Genomic DNA, 19,182 nt, shown 5'->3' with positions numbered 1-19,182 from the left:
GTGGGGGGAGAGAGACAATAATGAGAGCCCTCCAGGTTTTTAGAAGGACAGCCATTGAATTATAAGGACATTTGTTTTTTATTTTATTTATCTGGTTTGTATACACACACACACTCTGCTTTGGTATCTTGTAATGTGATTCATGTTTGAATTATCTCATTCTAAGGGGCTTTTGAGAGAGAAAGAGAGAGAAAGAAAAAAATGTTTAATTATTAGAAACTAGAAACAGAGCCCGTTGTGCAAATAAATACAATGGGCTGTAGAAAGCTGGGACTGGGGAGGCCTGGGTGGTGGTGGTTAGGAAGGGCTGGCAGGTGGGAGGCAAGGGGGGTCTGGGATGAGGTGAGAAGCAGGAGGGGTGGCATGTAGGGAGGCAATGGGGGTTTGGGGAGGGTGGAGAGGCAGAAGGGGTCTGGGGAGGATTGGCAGGTAGAGGGGCAAGGTGGGGTCTGGGGAGGGCTGAGAGGTAGGAGAGGTGTGGGGAGAAATGGCAGGTAGGGTGGCAATGGGGGTTTGGGGAGGGTGGAGAGGCAGGAGGGGTGTGGGGAGGGTGGCAGGTAGAGGGGCAAGGGGGGTCTTGGGAGGGCTGAGAGGCAGAAGGGGTGTGGGGAAGAATGGCAGGTAGGGAGGAAATAGGGGTTTAGGGAGGGCTGAGAGGCAGGTGGGGTCTGAGGAGGAATGTCAGGTAGAGGGGCAAGGGGGGTCTGGGGAGGGCTGAGAGGCAGAAGGGGTCTGGGGAGGAATAGCAGGTAGGGAGGCAATGGGGGTTTGGGGAGGGCTGAGAGGCAGGTGGCCTTCCACGGAGCCCTTTTATGCCGGTGCGCCTGTGCAGGCGCACCTGCATAATTGTGTGTCGTCAGGAAGACGGTAAGGGAATTATATAGTAGGATGACAGGAAAGGAAAATGTCTCTTCCCAAAAATCTGTGGTTTTCAACAGGTAGAATGCAGGGTTTTCATAAAGGGAGGTCAGGCAGATATTTTCCCTTCCCTCCCCCCACCTAAGATTAAACCCAGATGTCAGCTCATTCACTGAAGGGCGATCTAAACCTCAGCCCCCCCCCATGAAAGCATGAGAAGGATGGCCCCTTCATTACCCGCAGCCTGACGTGACCTTGTGATGCAGCTGCCCTGGTGGCTCCCCAGGCGCATGACCATCCACAGCGAACTGCAGCCAAAACGGGAAGACCAAAGCCAGGCTGGGACGGAGGAGAGAGCTGAACTCATAAACTGGGCGGCCAGGGACCCCCCCCCCCACCTCTCTGATCTGCATCTCTGATTGGCTGGCTTAGCTTCCCTGGACATATCTTAGCTGTTAGAAGAATGCTCAAGCCATAGAGCATCTCCAATGGGGCTGTATCAAAATTTAGAGGAATGGGATCATTTCCACTGTTCTTTTAAAATTAGAATCTAGGACTTTAGGGAAGGACCCTAGAAAAGTAACCGTAATGGAATTGGGGGGAGGGGTGATAGAAGGACAGACAAATAAAAGCAGGAGGTTGAAGGGAAAGCCTTTGGTTGGATAAGGAGACCTGCAGGGACAGGAGGTAGAACATCCTAGAACCAGACAGTGAAGAATTGGGCAACTACAGACCCATTATGGCAGCAGCCTTCACCAAGAAAGACTACTATGATCGGCATTTTATCCCAAAAGCATTCCTGGAAATGTATTTTGCCTTTCATCCTGAGAAAGCAAAAGGAACTGCCCTTCTAGTTTTTGGTCTCAAAAAACTTTACAAGGCATTCAATTCAGGTAAGTGTTGATGTCTATTGTCTGTTCCAGAGCTCTTGTACAACTGGCTGCCTTGGAATAAAATCTCTCCATTTTGTTATGTACAGGTGTGCCAACTTTTTTGCTGACCTCTGTAGCAGGGCCATAAAGAATCCTGTGATATGCACCCACGACAGGGTTGCCTGGAGAAAAATGTTACTCACTTTTGATATGTTTGGAAATGGGCAGGTGAAGCTTTTCATTGCATGGAGGTAAAATGTGTGTGTTATGTGCCATCAAGTCACCTCTGACCTATGGTGACCCTATGAATGAAAGAGCTCCAAAATGTCTTATCTCATTAACAGACTTGCTCAGATCTTGCAAACTGGAGGACGTGGCTTCTTTCACTGAGTCAAGCTATCTTGTTTTAGGTCTTCCTCTTTTCCTACTGCCTTCCACTTTTCCTAGCATTATTGACTTTTCCAGAGAATGTTGTCTTCTCATGATGTGACCAAAGTACAATAGCCCCAGTTTTGTCATTTTCACTTCTAGGGAGAATTCAGGCTTAATTTGATCTAATAACCACTTATTTGTCTTTTTGGCTGTCCATGGCTGTCCATGGCTGTCTTCCTGCCATCTTTCTTCATTGTCCAGCTTTCACGTCCATACATGGCAATGGGGAATACCATAGTTTGGATTATCTTGATCTTGGTCCCCAGAGAGGCATCCTTATCTTTAAGGATCTTTTCTAGTTCCCTCACCGCTGCTCTTCCAAGTCTCAATCTTCTTCTGATTTCTTGGTTGCGGTCTCCTTTTTGGTTGATGATTGAGCCAGGAATAGAAAATCTTGAACAAGTTCAGTTTCCTCATTGTCAACTTTAAACTGTGTATTTCCTTGGTAGTTACTTTTCCTGTCTTCTTGATGTTCAGCTATAATTCTGCTTGGTCGCTTTCTCCTTTAACCTTCATCAGTAGTCATTTCAAGTCTTCACTATTTTCTGCCAGTACTGGGGTGTCATCTGCATATCTCAAATTGTTAATGTTCCTTCCACCAATTGTCACTCCACCTTCTTCTAGATCTAATCCAGCTTTCTTCATGATATGCTCTGCATAGAGGTTGAACAGGTAGGGAGATAATATGCATCCTTGTCTGACACCTTTGCCAATTGGAAACTATTCTGTTTCCCCATATTCTGTCCTGACAGTAGCCTCTTGTCCAGAGTACAGGTTGTGTATCAAACCAATCAGATATTTTGGCACCCCTATTTCTTTTAAGACTCTCCATAGCTTTTCATGATCCACACAGTCAAAAGCTTTGCTGTAATCTATCATACAGTCTGATTTTCTTCTGAAATTCCCTGGTATGTTCCATTAGCCATCATAAATTAGCAACATGATCTCTAGTGCCTCTTCTTTTTCTGAATCCAGCTTGAACATTTGACATTTCTCATTTCATATATGGTAACAGTCTTTGCTGTAGAATTTTGAGCATCACTTTGCTTGAATGGGAAATTAACACGACAGTTCAATAGTTGCTGCACTCTTTGGCATCCCCTTTTTGGGGAATTATAATGTAGACTGACTGTTTCCAGTTTGTGGGGCACTGTTTTGCTTTTCATATTTGTTGATAGATTGTTGTTAACACTTTGATGGACTCGGTTTCTGTCACCTGAAATAGCTCTATTGGCATTCCATCTGCTCCAGGTGCTTTGTTGCTCCCAATTGCTTTACGTGCTGCTTTTACTTCACTTTCTAAGATTTCTGGTTCTTCATCAAAAGATTCTTCTTCAAAGGTATCTGTCATCCTTCCATCTCTTCCGTATAGTTCTTCAGTGTATTGTTTCCATCTTTCCTTTATTTTGTCCTGATCAGATACTGTATTTCCATGTTGATCTTTCAGGATCCCGAGCTGTGGCTTGGATTTCCCTTTCCTTTCTTGGATCTTGTGGAAGAGATACCTTGTTCTTTTTTGTTGTTGTCTTCTATTTCTTTGCATTGGTTATTATAATTGATTTCTTTGTCTCTGTGTGCAAGTCATTGAAAAGCTGCTAACTATTTCTGTTTCCTCAGTCATCCATTTACGCGTCTCCTTTCTTCTGACTACAGGAATAGTTTTTGCATATTCTGCTTTGATAATATCTCTGGTTTTCGGCCCATAGTTCTTCCAGTTCACAATCAATTCAACTTAGTATTGCAAATCTGTTCTTTACACCATTTTTAAATTCTTCAGGAATATTAATTTAGATTGTGTTTTGGCACTATGATTCTTTTAGCATTTCTCTTCTGCTTTACTCTAGATTTTGATATTAGCAACTCATGATCTGTATCACAATCAGTTCCTGGTCTTATTTTAGCAGAGAGAATAGAATTTATGCATTTTCTGCTTCCAATTATATATCTATTTGGTTCCTGTATTGGTCACTTGGTGATTTCCACATATACAACCATCTTTTTGGTTGCCTGAAGCATGTGTTAGCAATGACCAGGTTGTTGGCTTCACAAAATTCTATGAGTCGCTCTTAAGAACATAAGAGAAGCCATGTTGGATCAGGGCAATGGCCCATCCAGTCCAACACTCCGTGTCACACAGTGGCCAAAAAATCAGGTGTCCTCAGGAGGTCTGACAGTGGGGAGGGGACACTAGAAGCCCTCCCACTGATTGCCCCCCCAAACCCCAGGAATACAGAGAATCACTGCCCTAGACAGAGAGTTCCATCTATACCGTGTGGCTAATAGCCACTGAAGGACCTCTGCTCCATATGTTTATCCAATCCCCTCTTGAAGCTGTCTATGCTTGAACCTGCCACCACCTCCTGTGGCAGTGGATTCCATGTGTTAATCACATTTTGGGTGAAGTACTTCCTTTTACCCGTTCTAACCCGACTGCTCAGCAATTTCATTGAGTGCCCATGAGTTCTTGTATTGTGAGAAAGGGAGAAAAATACTTCTTTCTCTACCTTCCCTATCTCATGCATAATCTTGTAAACCTCTATCATGTCACCCCTCAGTCGTCCTTTCTCCAAGCTAAAGAGCCCCAAGCGCTTTAACCTTTCTTCATAGGGGAAGTGTTCCATCCCTTTAATCATTCTAGTTGCCCTTTTCTGCACTTTTTCCAGCGCTATAATATCTTTTTTGAGGTGTTGTGGCCAGAATTGTACACAGTATTCCAAATGAGACTGTACATTGATTTATAGAGGGGCATTATGATACTAGCTGATTTGTTTTCAATTCCCTTACTAATAATCCCTTTTATTGCCGTCGCACACCGTATCAACATTTTCAGTGAGTTATCTACCACAACTCCAAGATCTCTCTTTTGATCAGTCTGCACCAATTTGGACCCCATCATTGTGTATTTATATTTGGGATTTTTGGCCCCAATGTGCATTACTTTGCACTTGTCCACATTGAACCTCATTTGCCACGTTGACGCCCACTCGCCCAGCCTCGACAGATCCCTTTGGGGTGCCTCACAATCTTCCCTGGTTCTCACCGCCCTGAACAATTTAGTGTCATCCGCAAACTTAGCCACTTCACAGCTTACTCCCAACTCCAAATCATTAATGAACAAGTTAAAAAGCACTGAACCCAATACTGAGCCCTGCGGTACCCCATATACTGAGCCCTGCAGTACTCCTCTATTTCCTGATCCTAGTCGAAATTTTCCAACCATGTTTGATTCTCCTTTGTCTCCTACTTTTGCATTCAAGTCAATTATGATTATCAGCATATGTTGTTTAGGTGTATGATCAATTTCTTCTTGTACACTTGCATAAAAGTTTTCAATTTGTGTTGTAGCTCTTGACTGCTTGTGGTATGTCTTGCCACATTATTAGAGCAACACTGTTTCTTTTGAGTTTGCCATTTCCACAGTAAAACCCTTTGTGGTTTTCTGAATGACAGTGTCCTGAGTCGGTCCACATTAGATCATTCACACACAGGAACACAATGTTTAAATGTTCCATTTCATATTTTACAATTTCTAGTTTACCTGTCTCCATATGTTCCATTTTCCTATTATGTGTGTTGCACAGCTTTGGACATTCATTTTGCATCTATTCAAATCTGCAAATGGACGTCCTTTCGACTTTAATCCAGTCCCATCATTAAGAACACCGCTATTTGTACTTGTCCTCAGCTCTTCCTCAGTAGCCAATTGAGTGCCATCCAACCTGGTGTCCTATCTTCCAGCACTTATATCTTCTTTCATTTTGGATTATCTCATCATAGGGTTTTCAAAGTAAGAGATTAGCAGTAGGGGTTTACCAAGTTCATAGCCTTCTTCTGTGCAGTACTAACCAGAGTTAGCTAAAGTGGCACTGCCATTGTCTATGAAAGATCCTCCACCAGTGTCACCTTCCACTGCTGCTGCTACCCAGTAGAAATTTCTTGACTCTCACCACCATTTGAACACTCAGTTCTCTTCTGCTGATTAAATTACATTGAGGCTGAGTTCAAGGGATAGAGTGATACTTTCAAGGATGGTTGGCAATCTTACTCCCAAAAAGCATTGCCTGCTAATTGCATGATACCAACTTGCTTTTAAAGGGACAAGAGCAGACCAGCCAGTTGTGTTTTTCCAGTCCAGTTGGTAACCTCAGTCAGTTACTTCTAAAGAGGCTGGGTTTGCCCTCTTGCCATATTCAAGTTTCTGAAATCTGGGTAACCCAATTTTCAGATTCAAAGGGTGGTCATAGAGGATGTCATGGGAGAAACAAAAATAGTAGGTGGGTGAATGGAAGAATTGCCCGGCCTACATCAGGTACAGGTGGGAACTTTCTGGGGCAGGGCAGACTGCAGTGGGGAGGGGGAGCATTGCACAATATGGCAACATCCTTTCCAAGTGGAGACCTGGACATGCGGTCTTCACATTGGCCAACATTCTGCCCACTCTCATTGGGCAGCTGGTAAGCCAGGCCACTGGCTGCAAAGCAGGTAATTTCACTTCATGTTGTGCTCATCATGGACTCCATACACTTGCAGAAATCTCTCCCTCATATACTGTGCTGATCTTCTCCTCCAATTGTGGCTCCCATGAATGTGAGGTATGAGGGCACCTGCGGAGGCGGTGGGGGGGGCATGCCTTTGCAGCCTTTCTATATAGGACAATCTCATTCATGCAAATGCAGAAATCAACTGGCTGCCCTGAACCTGCCCCTCCTGCCTCTTCCTTCCTGTGCCACACTCCTCCTACCTCCAAGGCCCTTTCCATTCATTTCTTGTCTTCTTCTCCAGGGGAACTGATCTCGGAGGCCTGGAGACCCGTTGTAATTCATGGGGCCAAATCTCATGGCATACTGGAAAAGCAGGATCAAATCCCACAATGTATTTTTTGCCTCTGAAAGTGTGCCCAGTTGTGGGTCTTGACAGGCTGATATGGCATGCTAAAAAGACTGAGAGTAATCCTACCCTTGGTATCTATGTCTATTCTGAGATGTACACAAAGGCTGTTAAGCCCAGCTGAGCAAAAAGAAGCTCTGTAGAATCAGCTTGTTTGACCAACTGTGTGACGCCATGCAGGTGGCATTAAAGGAGACACCCTGATTGATATCGGAAGTGGACCCACCATCTACCAGTTCCTCTCTGCCTGCGAGTCCTTCCGAGAGATCATCGCCTCAGATTATACGGATGGGAACCGGGAAGAGATGCAGCGGTGGCTGAGGAAGGAGCCGGGAGCTTTTGACTGGAGCCCAGTAGTGAAGTACCTCTGTGAGATGGAAGGGGACAGGTATGGCGAACGAGTCAGCTTCCTCCTCGGGTCAGTCAATTCTCTCTCCCTTCCTCCCACTCTGGCCTTTTCTTCTCCTTCCTCCTGCCATGCCCCCTCCCTGGCTCTCTTGGCCTGCAGTTGAGTAGGCCTTGATGCCAGAGGAGGTCTTGACTGCCAAGGTGGCTTTTATCTCGGGGCTCATGCCAGCAGTCTTTGGCCCTGTTCACCCTTCAGGTGCCCCCAGAGCCCTCTGGTCTCTTCCTTCTTCCTCTTAACTAATATGCAGCCTCTCGTGGGGGGTGTTACCAAGTCCCCCAACTTAGGACTGCCAATACAGGGCTGGTGATCAGTGAGAGACTAACTGGTGGCAGGTTCTGAGCTTTAGAACAAGATTGCCTCGTTTGCTGACAAATGTGTTGTTGAGCAGTAAAATCCTAAAATTTCATCCCAGGAAGAAGAGACGGGTTTATGGTAATCTATGACCTGACCAAAGGGAAACCAAATCCCAGCTTCAGTTTGCCATTTTGGTCAAGCTACCCTAGGGGCAAAGAGGGATCAGTTTTAACTGCATTGTTTGGCATCTTAGCTTCTTTATCCCAAACTGTTGAAGTTATTGGTCAAAAGCCAGCTCGGGGAGAAAGCATTTCACTTGCACCGCTGAATTCTGATGGTGATGAAAAGCAAACTTTCCAGGCTGCAGGTGTATAAGTGTTTGTTGGGCTTGGAGCTCTGTGTCCAGATGCTGACGTCTAAGGCCAAACCTGCCAGGCCCTGCCAGGAATACTCCATCCTGAATCCATTCAAGACTCTGGACATGGACAGATTCTCTCCGGCTGTGCCAAATATGCTGTCTTGAACCCACTGCTTGGACGGGAATGCTGAGGGTCGGGTGGAAGAATAGGGTTATCTAGCCGTATAGCTTTTGATTATTTTATTGGAGTTTCTGCCTGTAATTCTTTATTGATTTATTCCCAAACTAGAAACAGAGCCCGTTCTGCAAATAAATACAATGGGCTCTAGAAAGCTGGGGTTGGGGAAGGCTGGTGTGTGTGTGTGTGGGGGGGGGTGGTTAGGAAGGGCTGGCAGGTGGGGGGCAAGGGGGGGTCTGGGGAGGGCTGAGAGGCAGGAGGGGTCTGGGGAGGGATGGCAGGTAGGGAGGCAATGGGGATTTGGAGAGGGTGGAGAGGCAGGAGCGGTGCAGAGGGCCACTGGAGTGGCGCAGAGGGCAATCTAAACTCCCCTCTGTCTGGAGATCAGGAGGCGAGGCCACCAGTCATGTGACCATTTTCTCCAAGGGCAACCCAATGAGTTCCACCACTTCTTTTCCCAGAAAAAAAAGCCCTGCTGAGGGAAAAAAGATTCAGTCAGGGCAAGCGAGGCCGGTCATGTGCAGCCTGAGTGTGTCTGTGAATTACTGAGAGAAATATAACCTGTGTGGAAATCTGAACTCTGTGCATCTGAGAGAAACCCACTCATTCTATCTGAAGCAGGCAAACTGTGTGTGCAGCCTGAGAGAGAAAGCTTATGAAGATCTGAGTGACTTTGCCTATGTAAAGAAACATTAAGAACTGAGAACTATATTTGAAACCATCAAGCTTAATTAACAGTATGAAACCAATACACTTCCTGTAAAAATCAAAGTTTATTTTGGTTTCTTTTTTATCCCAGAGTACCTGTTTTTCCTATATCCCATTCCCTTCCTCGGGGCCACATAGTCCCATGAAAGGGCCTGACACTTGGGCACGTTATTAAAAAGGAAATTTAAATTATTTTGGAATATAATTCCTGGTGGCAGCAGTCTACCCAGAGGGGACAAGAAGAAAAAGGTTAAAGGCAAAATCCAGCGGCTTGGCACATGTACAGTTGAACATGCAATATAAACCCCACGTTTATCCCTGGTTTTAATTGTAAAGTGAATGTGTATTGGCTTTTTAAAATGCACACACAGGCAGGATATACATGCATTCACTGTAATGTGTGGACAAGGCTAATTTAGGGTATCTTAAGGTCTCAGAGTCAATTCCCAACATCTGCTGTTAAAAGAATCTGGCAGCAGGTTATCTCAAAGATCTCTGCCGGAGACCTTGGAGAGCCACTCAGGGGAGACAATGAATTCTGATGGTGTTGAAAAGCAAACTTTCCAGGCTGCAGGAGTATAAGTGTTCGTTGGGCTTGGAGTTCTGTGTCCAGATGCTGATTTCTAAGGCCAGACCTGCCAGGCCCTGCCAGGAATACTCCATCCGGATTCCATTCAAGACTCTGGACATGGACAGATTCTCTCCGGCTGTGCCAAATATGCTGTCTTGAACCCACTGCTTGGACGGGAATGCTGAGGGTCGGGTGTAAGAATAGGGTGATCTAGCCATATAGCTTTTGATTATTTTGTTGGAGTTTCTGCCTGTAAATCTTTATTGATTTATTCCCAAATCTTGTGTTTCTGGATTTTGTGTCTTTTTTAGTAACAAAATGTTATTGCATCTGGCCCAAGTTCATTATGATCGTAAATTAAACTAAGAACACACAGAATACAAAGGCTAACAAGGAGGAGAAACAACAATAAAAAACAGATCAGATAAAAATGAACAGGGAGCAAAATGAAGCTATCCTGGCCCAAATGTACAAATTGAGCTATGACAAATTTGGCCTGGAGCTTGACTGTGGCTCGGACTGCCATATCAGCCAATGCAGGCACTGAGAACATGAAGGTGACACGTGGGCCTGTATCAGCCAGAATTTATTTTCTGCCTCCGAACCCAGATCAAGGCTGGCTAGGCTCGTCCAGTGAAAGTGATCTCTAGGCTCAAGACAGGGAGGACAGGACAAATCATAGAGAGGAAGGTCCTCCAATTCTAGGTCTCCTTAGGGAATGAACAAGAAGTTTTTTGGTATAACAACCAATTAAAATGGCTGTTGGTGCAGATTGGAAGCAGATGGTGGTGAAGCCTTTGCTAAATCATTGAAAGGCAATGTTGGAAAGGAAAGAGGCTCTGAGAATTAACTGGTAAAGAACAACGAGTAAGAATTTGGTTATACTGGCAGCCCGGGGGGAGGGGGGATCAGTCTGCAGCACGGTAGCATCTCCTTGAGAGTTGGTCTGTGAATATTCCTTTGCTGACGCAAGTATTTAGTCAAGGCAACACGCATGTGAGCCCTAAGTAAAGAGAAGGACACATTCATCCCACCTCAGGGCCGCTGGAGTGCCCCAAGACAGAGCCAGAAGCCTCCTGAGGTGACGATTTGGAGAGTGTCCATTTTCACTACAACTCCATCATTCCAATGTTTCTATGTTTTTTGTGAAGTTATTAAATTTTTATTTTATTATGATATTTGCGTGTGAACTGACTGTGTAGGATCTCATCCACGTTAGCCAAACTGCTCTGCTTCATGCTGGCCAACTGCGAGCTTTCGCAAAGAAGGATGGTGATGGAATGGAGTGAGAGGGGAAGACAAATCCCCCACTCTTTTTTTGCACACAGAGCATGGTTGCCAACTCCAGGTTGGGAAATTCCTGAAGATTTGGGGGCCAGAGCCTGGGGAGGGCAGACTATAAGGAGAGGAAGGAGCTAGGCAGGGATGTGACCCCACAGAGTCCATCTCCAAAGCTGCTGTTTCCTCCAGGGAAAATGATCTCCATAATCTACAGATCCATTGTAATTCCAAGAGAACTCCAGCCCCCACCTAGAGGTTGACAGTCCTAATGTGAACATGCGTAAACACACACACACACACACACACACACACACACACACACACACACTGTGTGGATAATGCTTGGGGGGGATTCACTTGGGGTAAGCAACTTCTACTGGGGTAAGAGACTCCTGGGGAGGAGGTTAAAAAACACATCTGGCCCCACTGGGCTCTCAACAGACAGAGGCGTAAGGGGGCTGGGCCAAGACGGTGGTTGTGACAATCCACACTACAGAGGCAAGCTTCAGCAGTGAGCCCTGAGGTGTGGATGGCAACGGGGCAGGTCTGAATAAGGAGGAGTTCTGGTTACCAAGCTCCACTCTGACACCCCACAGTTTCTTAGGATCCTGTCATATGGGAATGTGTGGACCAGCCCTAGACAGGAGGGACATCTAACGGAGATATGGGGTGGAGGGCTTGTCCCATTCATCTTTTATTCTGTTCCAGAGAAAAGTGGATTGAAAAGGAAGAGAAGGTCCGAAAAGCCATCAAGCGAGTCCTGAAGTGTGACGTGACCCAGCCCAACCCTTTGGCCCCTCTGTCTCTCCCTCCAGCTGATTGTGTGCTCTGCACAAGATGTCTGGAAGCGGCTTGCACAGACTTGCCCACCTACCACTCTGCCCTGAAGAACATGAGCTCCCTCATAAAACCTGGGGGGCATCTGGTCTTTTTTGCTGTCCTGGAATCAACTTTCTACATGGTTGGCCAGCACCGGTTCTCAAACCTCTACGTGGATCAAAAATGTGTAGAGGAAGCCGTGAAAGAGGCTGGCTTTGATATCGAGTGGCTGGAAGGGACCAAGTTCAACTATCCCGCAACTGTGTTTGATGCTAAGGGGGCGTGTGTGCTGGTTGCCAGGAAACGCTGAAGCAGGTGTGGTGGCGGTGGTAAAAGGCTAGAATAGCCCAACTTCTGGTTTCCCTTTTTATCATTATGCTTACACAATCCTCCCTTCCTTAACAGGGAAGAAGTTCCTGGACCAGCACTGTAGCTTTTGCCTTTGGATGAGAGAGCACTTGATGCTTATGGAGTCTTTGTAAAGTTGGCTTAAGTGGAGGCCAAGAGACACTTTTGCTGGTTAGCAGAACTTCCTCCCCATATATCCTTAGAAGGAGACAGGGTAGTCCCCTCTGGCTTGGGAAATTTCTGGAGTTTTGGGGTGGAGTTCAGGATTTGGGGTGGGGAGGCGTGGTGTATTGCCCTCCTTGGTTCGTTGTGTCGTTGGAGCTCAGCCTTAATTAAGCTGATTTATTGTCCACGCCCTTGTCTTCTGCCTGGGCATTTTTAATGGTTGCAGCTGCAGCTGCTTGTATCTGCGGTGCTGCAATAAACAACTTGTTTTATCTTTTGGAGGCAGCCTCCCCCCCCCTTTTTTTTTTGAAAATGTCTCAGGTGGGACCTCAGCCACCTCTTTTAAAAAGTGGCTAGTAGTATATGGACGTTTCTAGTTCTCTGGAACAGAGGTGGATTTCCATGATAAGCTGAATATTTTAGAGATCTGAGTTCTTTTATACTTCTTGGGTGTTGGCTTGCCCTTTTTTCATTTATCCCTGGTTCCTAGAATGTGATTTCTCGTCACCTCTGTTTAGCTAGGTTCTTCCAACAAACTCCACCAAAACAGCCGCTCTGCTGTAAGATTAATTCTGTTCCAAGTGCCGGTTCCTACCTTTAAAGACTCAATGGCTTGGAGCCCGGGTTCCTGAGGGACCGCCTCCTCCCATACAATCCAGCCTGCCAGGCAAGCTCTGCCTCCTCCCAAGTCCTGCTCTCTCTGTCCCTGCCATTAATGGTGCTGTGCGAGGCAACCAAAGACAGGGATTTTCCAGGGGTCGTTTCTCGCTTCTGGATTTCCCCCTGTTTTGGGCTTGCTTGGCACCGACCTTGCTTTCCTTTAGGGACCAGTCCAACACATTTCTCTTTACTCGTGTTTTTAATAAGGGATTTTATATTTTCACTTCTGTACGGTCTGCTTCTGGTCTGAAGTGTGTTTGTGGATATTTTTATGCTGCTCTTTTATCTCTAGCTTGCTTTTAACAGCTTGTTTCATTTTAATTTGTAATGATTTTCTGTGATTATATTTACTGGCAAACTGCCTCAAGCAGGATTAATTTGGAGAGGCAGCGCCAACATTTTCTAAATAAACAACTGACTTAATTTTAAAAAGTTATCCAGTTTCTTTGCAGGGTCCTTGCCTTCTTTTAACAATCTATTCATCCCTTTCACAAACATCAACCCCACTGTTTCCCTGCCCAGTTTCCGGCTTCAGACAAATCGAAATAACTTGTTTGCCTTAATTGTTTTTCACCGATATGTTCTCATATTCTCTGTTCCACACACTATTACACAGAACACAAATTTCATAACAGGAAATGTGGAAATTTATTTGTATCTGATCACAGGCAGAAAAAGCATTCAATGGAACAAAAACATATTTATAAAATCTGAAGCAAATTAAATATAAACATGCAATAAATGTCATTCTTTCTTCCCATATCAGATGATGCGTTAAGTGGTCAGTGGAATCCATTGGGCATTATCACAGATCCATTACAGGCCTTCTTTAGACCTTTGCCTTTCCCAGCCATTTCTGGGTTTCTCGCACTCGCCACAGTCTAGTCCCTCAAGCATCCCTCTTCCAAAGTCCAGTCTCTCCTCTTCAGTTTGCTATCTCACACACAAAGGCCAGGGCTCCCCCCGAAGCACCCTCCAACCCCTCCCTTCCTACCTGGAGGAATATTAGTGACCTCTGCCTAGGAGACTTCCATGAGTCCAGAAGCCACAATACTGTTGGCTGCCAGTCTTAAGATGCCAAAAGTCTGTGAAAAGGTCCAGTTATGTGAAGGAAAATTCCTCACAAAAAATCATTCTCGGGAGCTGAGGCAAGTCACATATGCCTCAAAGCTCTGACACCCAAATGGCTGTCAAATAGCTTTTCAGATACCATGGAGAATCTACCCACACACGATGGCCCCAGCAGGGAAATCTCCCCCACCCCCTCTGAGACCACCACCAGACATCTGCAGCCCACCCACTGACTCTGCATCCCACGTCTGATCTGCACAACTCCAGAAGTGCTGAGCAAAAAACCCACATGACCCTGGGACCAGTTTGTTAGTTTCAATTGTGTTGAGGGTGCATTGGCATATTCCTCCACTTTCTGATTGGTTCACGATGGACCCTGTCCCCCTCTGGAACCCCTGAAATGAGGACTAGCAAGAAGGGGGGCTTTGTCTGCTTCCGACTGGCCCTGGAATGCTTGGCCTGCCTTGCAAGGAAGTTTTGCATCAGCTAGAAACTCTGCTTTTATTTGTTTTCCTTCTCCAGTTTACTTCTGTCTCTTTTGAAAACTGGATTTTAGCCTCAAGACATTTACTTAGGCTCCCCTGCCCCAACATGGCCAGCTGCTCAGCTCACACCACTTCACATGCAGGAACAGTCAAGGAGGGAGGCCCTTGCCTTGCTGGGCACAGGGACCTTGTATCACACTTGCAGGACTGTTGTGGGGCAGCTGGGAAACACAAAACGCTAGCCCTCTCATATGGTGGCATCTCTATACAAGAACAGAGGATCCAAAGGGGTGGGATGTTATATGTGCTTCCCAAAAATGGGAAGCACAAATACTGGATGGGGAATACACTTCTGGGCAGTAGTATATGTGAAAGGGATCTTGGGGTAAGAGTGGACTGTAAACTAAATATGAGGAGTCAGTGTGATGCGGTGGCAAAAAAGGCTAATTCAATCCTGGGTTGTATCAAAGGGGCCATAGCGTTGAAATCGCAGGAGGTCATAGACCTTCTCTATATTGCCTTGGTCAGGCCGCACCTGGAGTATTGTGTGCAGTTCTGGAGGCCTCACTTCAAAAAGGATGTGGACAAAATCAAGAGGGTGCAGAGGAGAACGACAAGGATGATCAGGGGTCTGGAGACTGAGCCCTACAAGGAAAGGCTGAGGGCCTTGGGAATGTTTAGTATGGAGAAGAGGAGGTTGAGGGGGGACAGGATTGCTCTCTTTAAATATTTGAAAGGCTGTCATTTGGAGGAGGGCAAAGAGCTGTTCCAGTTGGCAGCAGAGGGTAGGACCCGAAGCAATGGGCTTAAATTACATGCACAAAGGTACCTGCTGGATATTAGGAAAAACTTTTTCACGGTCAGAGTAGTTCAGAGGTGGAATCAGCTGCCTAGGGAGGTGGTGAGCTCCCCCTCACTGACAGTTTTCAAGAAGAGGCTGGATGAATATTTGTCAGAGATGCTTTAGGCTGATTCTGCACTGGGCAGGGGGTTGGACTAGATGGTCTGTATGGCCCCTTCCAGCTCTATGATTCTATATAAGGCCTCATTAATGCCTGCACCCCAGAATGGATTCCCTCCTCCTTTATATGCTCTTTCTCCTTCTTAGCAATTAGAATGGAGCTAGCTAAACAAACCTGACCTGTGTCCCTGCCTAACTGGCAAGGAGGTTTTAAATTAGCATTTGAATTTTGAGTATTTAGTAGATTTGTTATTTAAATTTTATCCATCCAAATTTTTGATTTTTACACAACTACCTGCGGGTGAACTGTCATTTCCCCCAAAGGTGAAGAGGTCTAGCCAACCAGAAAACCATTTGTTGAATCCCAAGTTATTGGGGGGAAGCAATGGGGAAGGCAGTGCAAAGTGAAGGGCATTTAACAGATGTTCAGATGCACTCTCTTTTCTTCTTGTCACAGTTAAAATATTCACTAAACAAGAACTCCTGTTTGTCTCAAAGATGCGGTTCTTAAACCCCACTTCAATCTTCTACATAAATAGGTGATACAAGAAGTCTTTTCTAAAAGGAGAACCTTTTTCCATTTAAAATGCTCTGTGCTTTGGGATCTGGAAGGACCCTAGGAAGGGAACCCTGGGAAAGTTGGTGTGTGTGTGTAGTGCACCTCCCCGTGGATGCATTTTGGATATATCTTCTGTAGAATCCAGTATTTTAAACTCTTGTCAAATTTGCAAGATCCAGAAGAGTTAGCTGTGTTAGTCTGTAGTTGCAAAATCGTAGAGTCCAGTAGCACCTTTAAGACTAACCAACTTTACTGTAGCATAAGCTTTTGAAAACCATAGCTCTCTTCGTCAGATGCAACTTTACTGTAGCATAAGCTTTCGAGAACCACAGCTCTCTTAGTCAGATGCAACCTGACGGTTGCATCTGACAAAGAGAGCTGTGGTTCTCGAAAGCTCATGCTACAGTAAAGTTGGTTAGTCTTAAAGGTGCTACTGGACTCTTTACGATTTTGTCAAATTTGCAGGTTGGGCTGCGAACGATTAAGGGAAAGCTGCTGTCCTCAGGCGCACGTAGCAGGAATGTTCATGTCATGCTTCTACAGAGTCCATGCAGCTTCCTTATGGATGGAACTGACCCCAAACTGCTGGGCGTCTTGGTTGTAACTGCAGAGACTCACAGACCTTCAGCTCTCTCTCACTTTCCCAACTACAACACTGATGGTGGGGTGTGTGTGTGTGTCTTCCAAATGTCATTGCTGTGTCATTGTCCAACTTGAGCACGGCAGCTAAACCCATGAAACACTGGATTCCAGATGATGGGTCAGAACAGCCCGGCAGAGCGGTGCTCATTCCATCCCCTCCCAAGCCATAATCAAGAGAATATAACCACTCCCAGTGAGGTCTTTAATCACACTTAGGGTGGATACAATACAGACAATCCTTTCCCTCCCCCTCCCCCATCCGTCCCAGACTGCACCCAGTAGCCCCCTTTGAGCCCCTTCCCTTTCCGCTTGTTCTGGCCGATCCTTCCAGCGCCATCCTGCTTGCCCTCTGGCTTGGCTGTGCCCAGGCTCTAGCTCCCAACGTATTTGCCACTTCTATTAGGCAGTCTTCCTATACCATCCGTCCTCATCTTAGCCTGCTGAGCCAGATAGCCTTGTTCTTGCCTAGAATTGTTCACAATGTGGAGAACTGAGGAGCCTGAAACTGGTGTCGTTTCTGGTTCTGTTGCCTGTACTTGGAGCAGGGATTTTTTGAAGAAGCTATGAAATAGGAACAGCTGGAAGTGACCAGGAGAAGCTCCCTGTTGTCTTTGATGCTTCAGGGGTGTGCATGGTGGTTGGCCTGAAACGCCAAAAGCCGATGAGCTGGGGGGGGGGGGGGAAGCCGTAGGGCAAATCACAGTTTTTATCCCAGATATTAATGTGCCATGATCCTCGCTTCCCTGGGCAGCAGAAAGCTCCGGAAGCCTCTCAGCTGGGCCTCCATTGGATGAGACAGCAGTGGGTGTTGTGGAGTCTTTGAAACATTGATTATGACGATGCAAGGCACGTGGAGATGCGCCGACAAGGGAGGAGATCTGCTAGCGCACAGCGGATCTCCAGGAAGTAGACCCAACATCCCAAGGAACTCCCTTGCAGCCGATTCATAACCCTCCCTCAAGGAAACGGTACCAGTTCAGGCTCCTCGGTTCCCCACGTTGTGAACAATTCTAGGCAAGGACAAGGCTATCTGGATAAAGAGCCAAACTACAAGTGACGTCTTACACAGGTTGGACACTAGTCGGCTTCCCTCAAGTTTTGATGGGAAATGTAGGCGTCCTGGTCTTGCAGCTGTAATGGAGCGCCAAGCTGTAAAACCAGGACGCCTACATTTCCCACCAAAACTTGAGGGAAGCTGACAAGTGTCCAACCTGTGTCAGGCGTCACTTGTAGTTTGGCTCTTAGTTTCCGTTGGATGAGCGAATACTTGAGTCTTGGGATCCCGTACTAATGCCTTTGTTTACAGACACACGACACAATGCACACATAGGGGCCTTCATGCAAACCAACAAATCCACTACCCCGCACCTCAGGAAGAGACTCTGCACCCCACAACCAGCAGCATCCTCAGCCAACTCCCTTGGTTCTCCGTATTTTCACATGCGTTTGCACCCCTGTCCCCTTCCTTCAATGATGAGGAGCCACCTTCTCTAAGTCCCCATTGAAGATATGAGCAAGAAGGACAGTGTCCCCAAAGCAGAGCTCTCATCGAATAAACATCCTCAGCCATTAAACAACATTCTTGCCACACACGCACACACCCCAGTGCCTCCCAAACCCCAGTGGTATGGAGCCATTCGTAATCACCAGAAAACAATTCCACAATGGTATTCTCATGTGCTCAGAAAGAGCCAAAAGCCCCAAGATATTATGCAAAGATGGAATATTATCCAAAGCGGAGTATTGATAGACTCCAAGTCTCTGCATAAAAGGAGCCTTTTGGAGCAGCTTAATAAATCTGACGGATGCTCGGTTTTTTCCCTTTTCCTGACAACAGAATGCAAAAAGATGGATATCAATTTGCTCCTATTTAAGTGGTTTAAAAATAGCTGTTCTCTCCCAGACTGGCCCAAGATACTAGGGGAGCTGAGGCAGGAAGTACAACGTCACTACTTCCTTGCCTCTGGGGGAAAAAAAACCTTAAGAAATTTACAGGAATCCTCAGCACACTGCTGAGCTCCATACATTCTTCCCAATAACTCCTCAAAGCCAAGAATACTATTTTTTATTACTTTATTTTGTTCTATTGATTTACATCATTTATAGCCTGCCTTTCTCCGTGAGATTATGAAATGTTTTTTTAAAAAATCCAGCACTCCAAGACCAGACCTCCAGAGTTACAGAAATGGAAGCAGAGTTACAGAAATTACGAAACAACAATTTCCCAAGGAATTCCCCTGCAGCCAGCTAAACTCTCTCTCAAGAAAACAACACCAGTTCAGGCTCCTCAGTTCTCCACATTGCGAACCGTTCTAGGCAAGAACAAGGCTACCTGGCTTTGGTTCCCTTTGGTTAAGAGGATACTCAAGTTTTGGGATCCTGTACTGATAGCTTTATTTACAAACCAGAAACAGAGCCCGTTGTGCAAATAAATACAACGGTCTCTAGAAAGCTGGAGCTGGGGGGGGGGGCGGGGATTGGGAAGGGCTGGCAGGTGGGCGGCAAGGGGGGCGGTCTAGGGAGAAGTGAGAAGCAGGAGGGGTCTGGGGAGGGATGGCAGGTAGGGAGGGCAAGGGGGTTCGCTCTTCCCTCCGCACGCCCGGCTCCAGCGGGCCTCTCAGGAC

The 19,182-nt window shown here is 46.2% G+C and overlaps 1 protein-coding gene across 2 annotated transcripts; it reads left to right on the top strand.

Moving 5' to 3' along the window:
- The first annotated feature begins 1,312 nt into the window (after positions 1–1,312).
- On the top strand, positions 1,313–13,266 carry LOC129342699 (nicotinamide N-methyltransferase-like). Of its 2 annotated transcripts, none has more exons than XM_054998596.1 (3): positions 1,313–1,751; positions 7,230–7,467; positions 11,557–13,266. In XM_054998596.1, exons 1-3 carry the CDS (start codon positions 1,598–1,600, stop codon positions 11,975–11,977), a joined length of 813 nt encoding a protein of 270 aa, XP_054854571.1. In that variant the 5' UTR covers positions 1,313–1,597; the 3' UTR covers positions 11,978–13,266. The 2 variants fall into 2 exon arrangements, with proteins under 2 accessions (XP_054854571.1, XP_054854572.1); XM_054998597.1 differs by having other exon boundaries at positions 1,316–1,751; positions 7,230–7,437.
- The last annotated feature ends 5,916 nt before the right edge of the window (positions 13,267–19,182 follow it).

The sequence above is a fragment of the Eublepharis macularius genome, chromosome 14 (assembly GCF_028583425.1).
Source record: "Eublepharis macularius isolate TG4126 chromosome 14, MPM_Emac_v1.0, whole genome shotgun sequence".
In the NCBI taxonomy this organism is placed as follows: domain Eukaryota; kingdom Metazoa; phylum Chordata; class Lepidosauria; order Squamata; family Eublepharidae; genus Eublepharis; species Eublepharis macularius.
Note: the sequence above shows the minus strand (reverse complement) of the source record. Positions and strands in the feature narration are given on the sequence as shown.

Coding starts and splice junctions, on each gene's coding strand:
- LOC129342699 (XM_054998596.1), top strand. CDS start 1,598: ATGGCAGCAGCCTTCACCAAGAAAGACTACTATGATCGGCATTTTATC. Junction 1,752..7,229: donor TTACAAGGCATTCAATTCAG/GTAAGTGTTGAT, acceptor GACGCCATGCAG/GTGGCATTAAAGGAGACACC. Junction 7,468..11,556: donor CGAGTCAGCTTCCTCCTCGG/GTCAGTCAATTC, acceptor ATTCTGTTCCAG/AGAAAAGTGGATTGAAAAGG.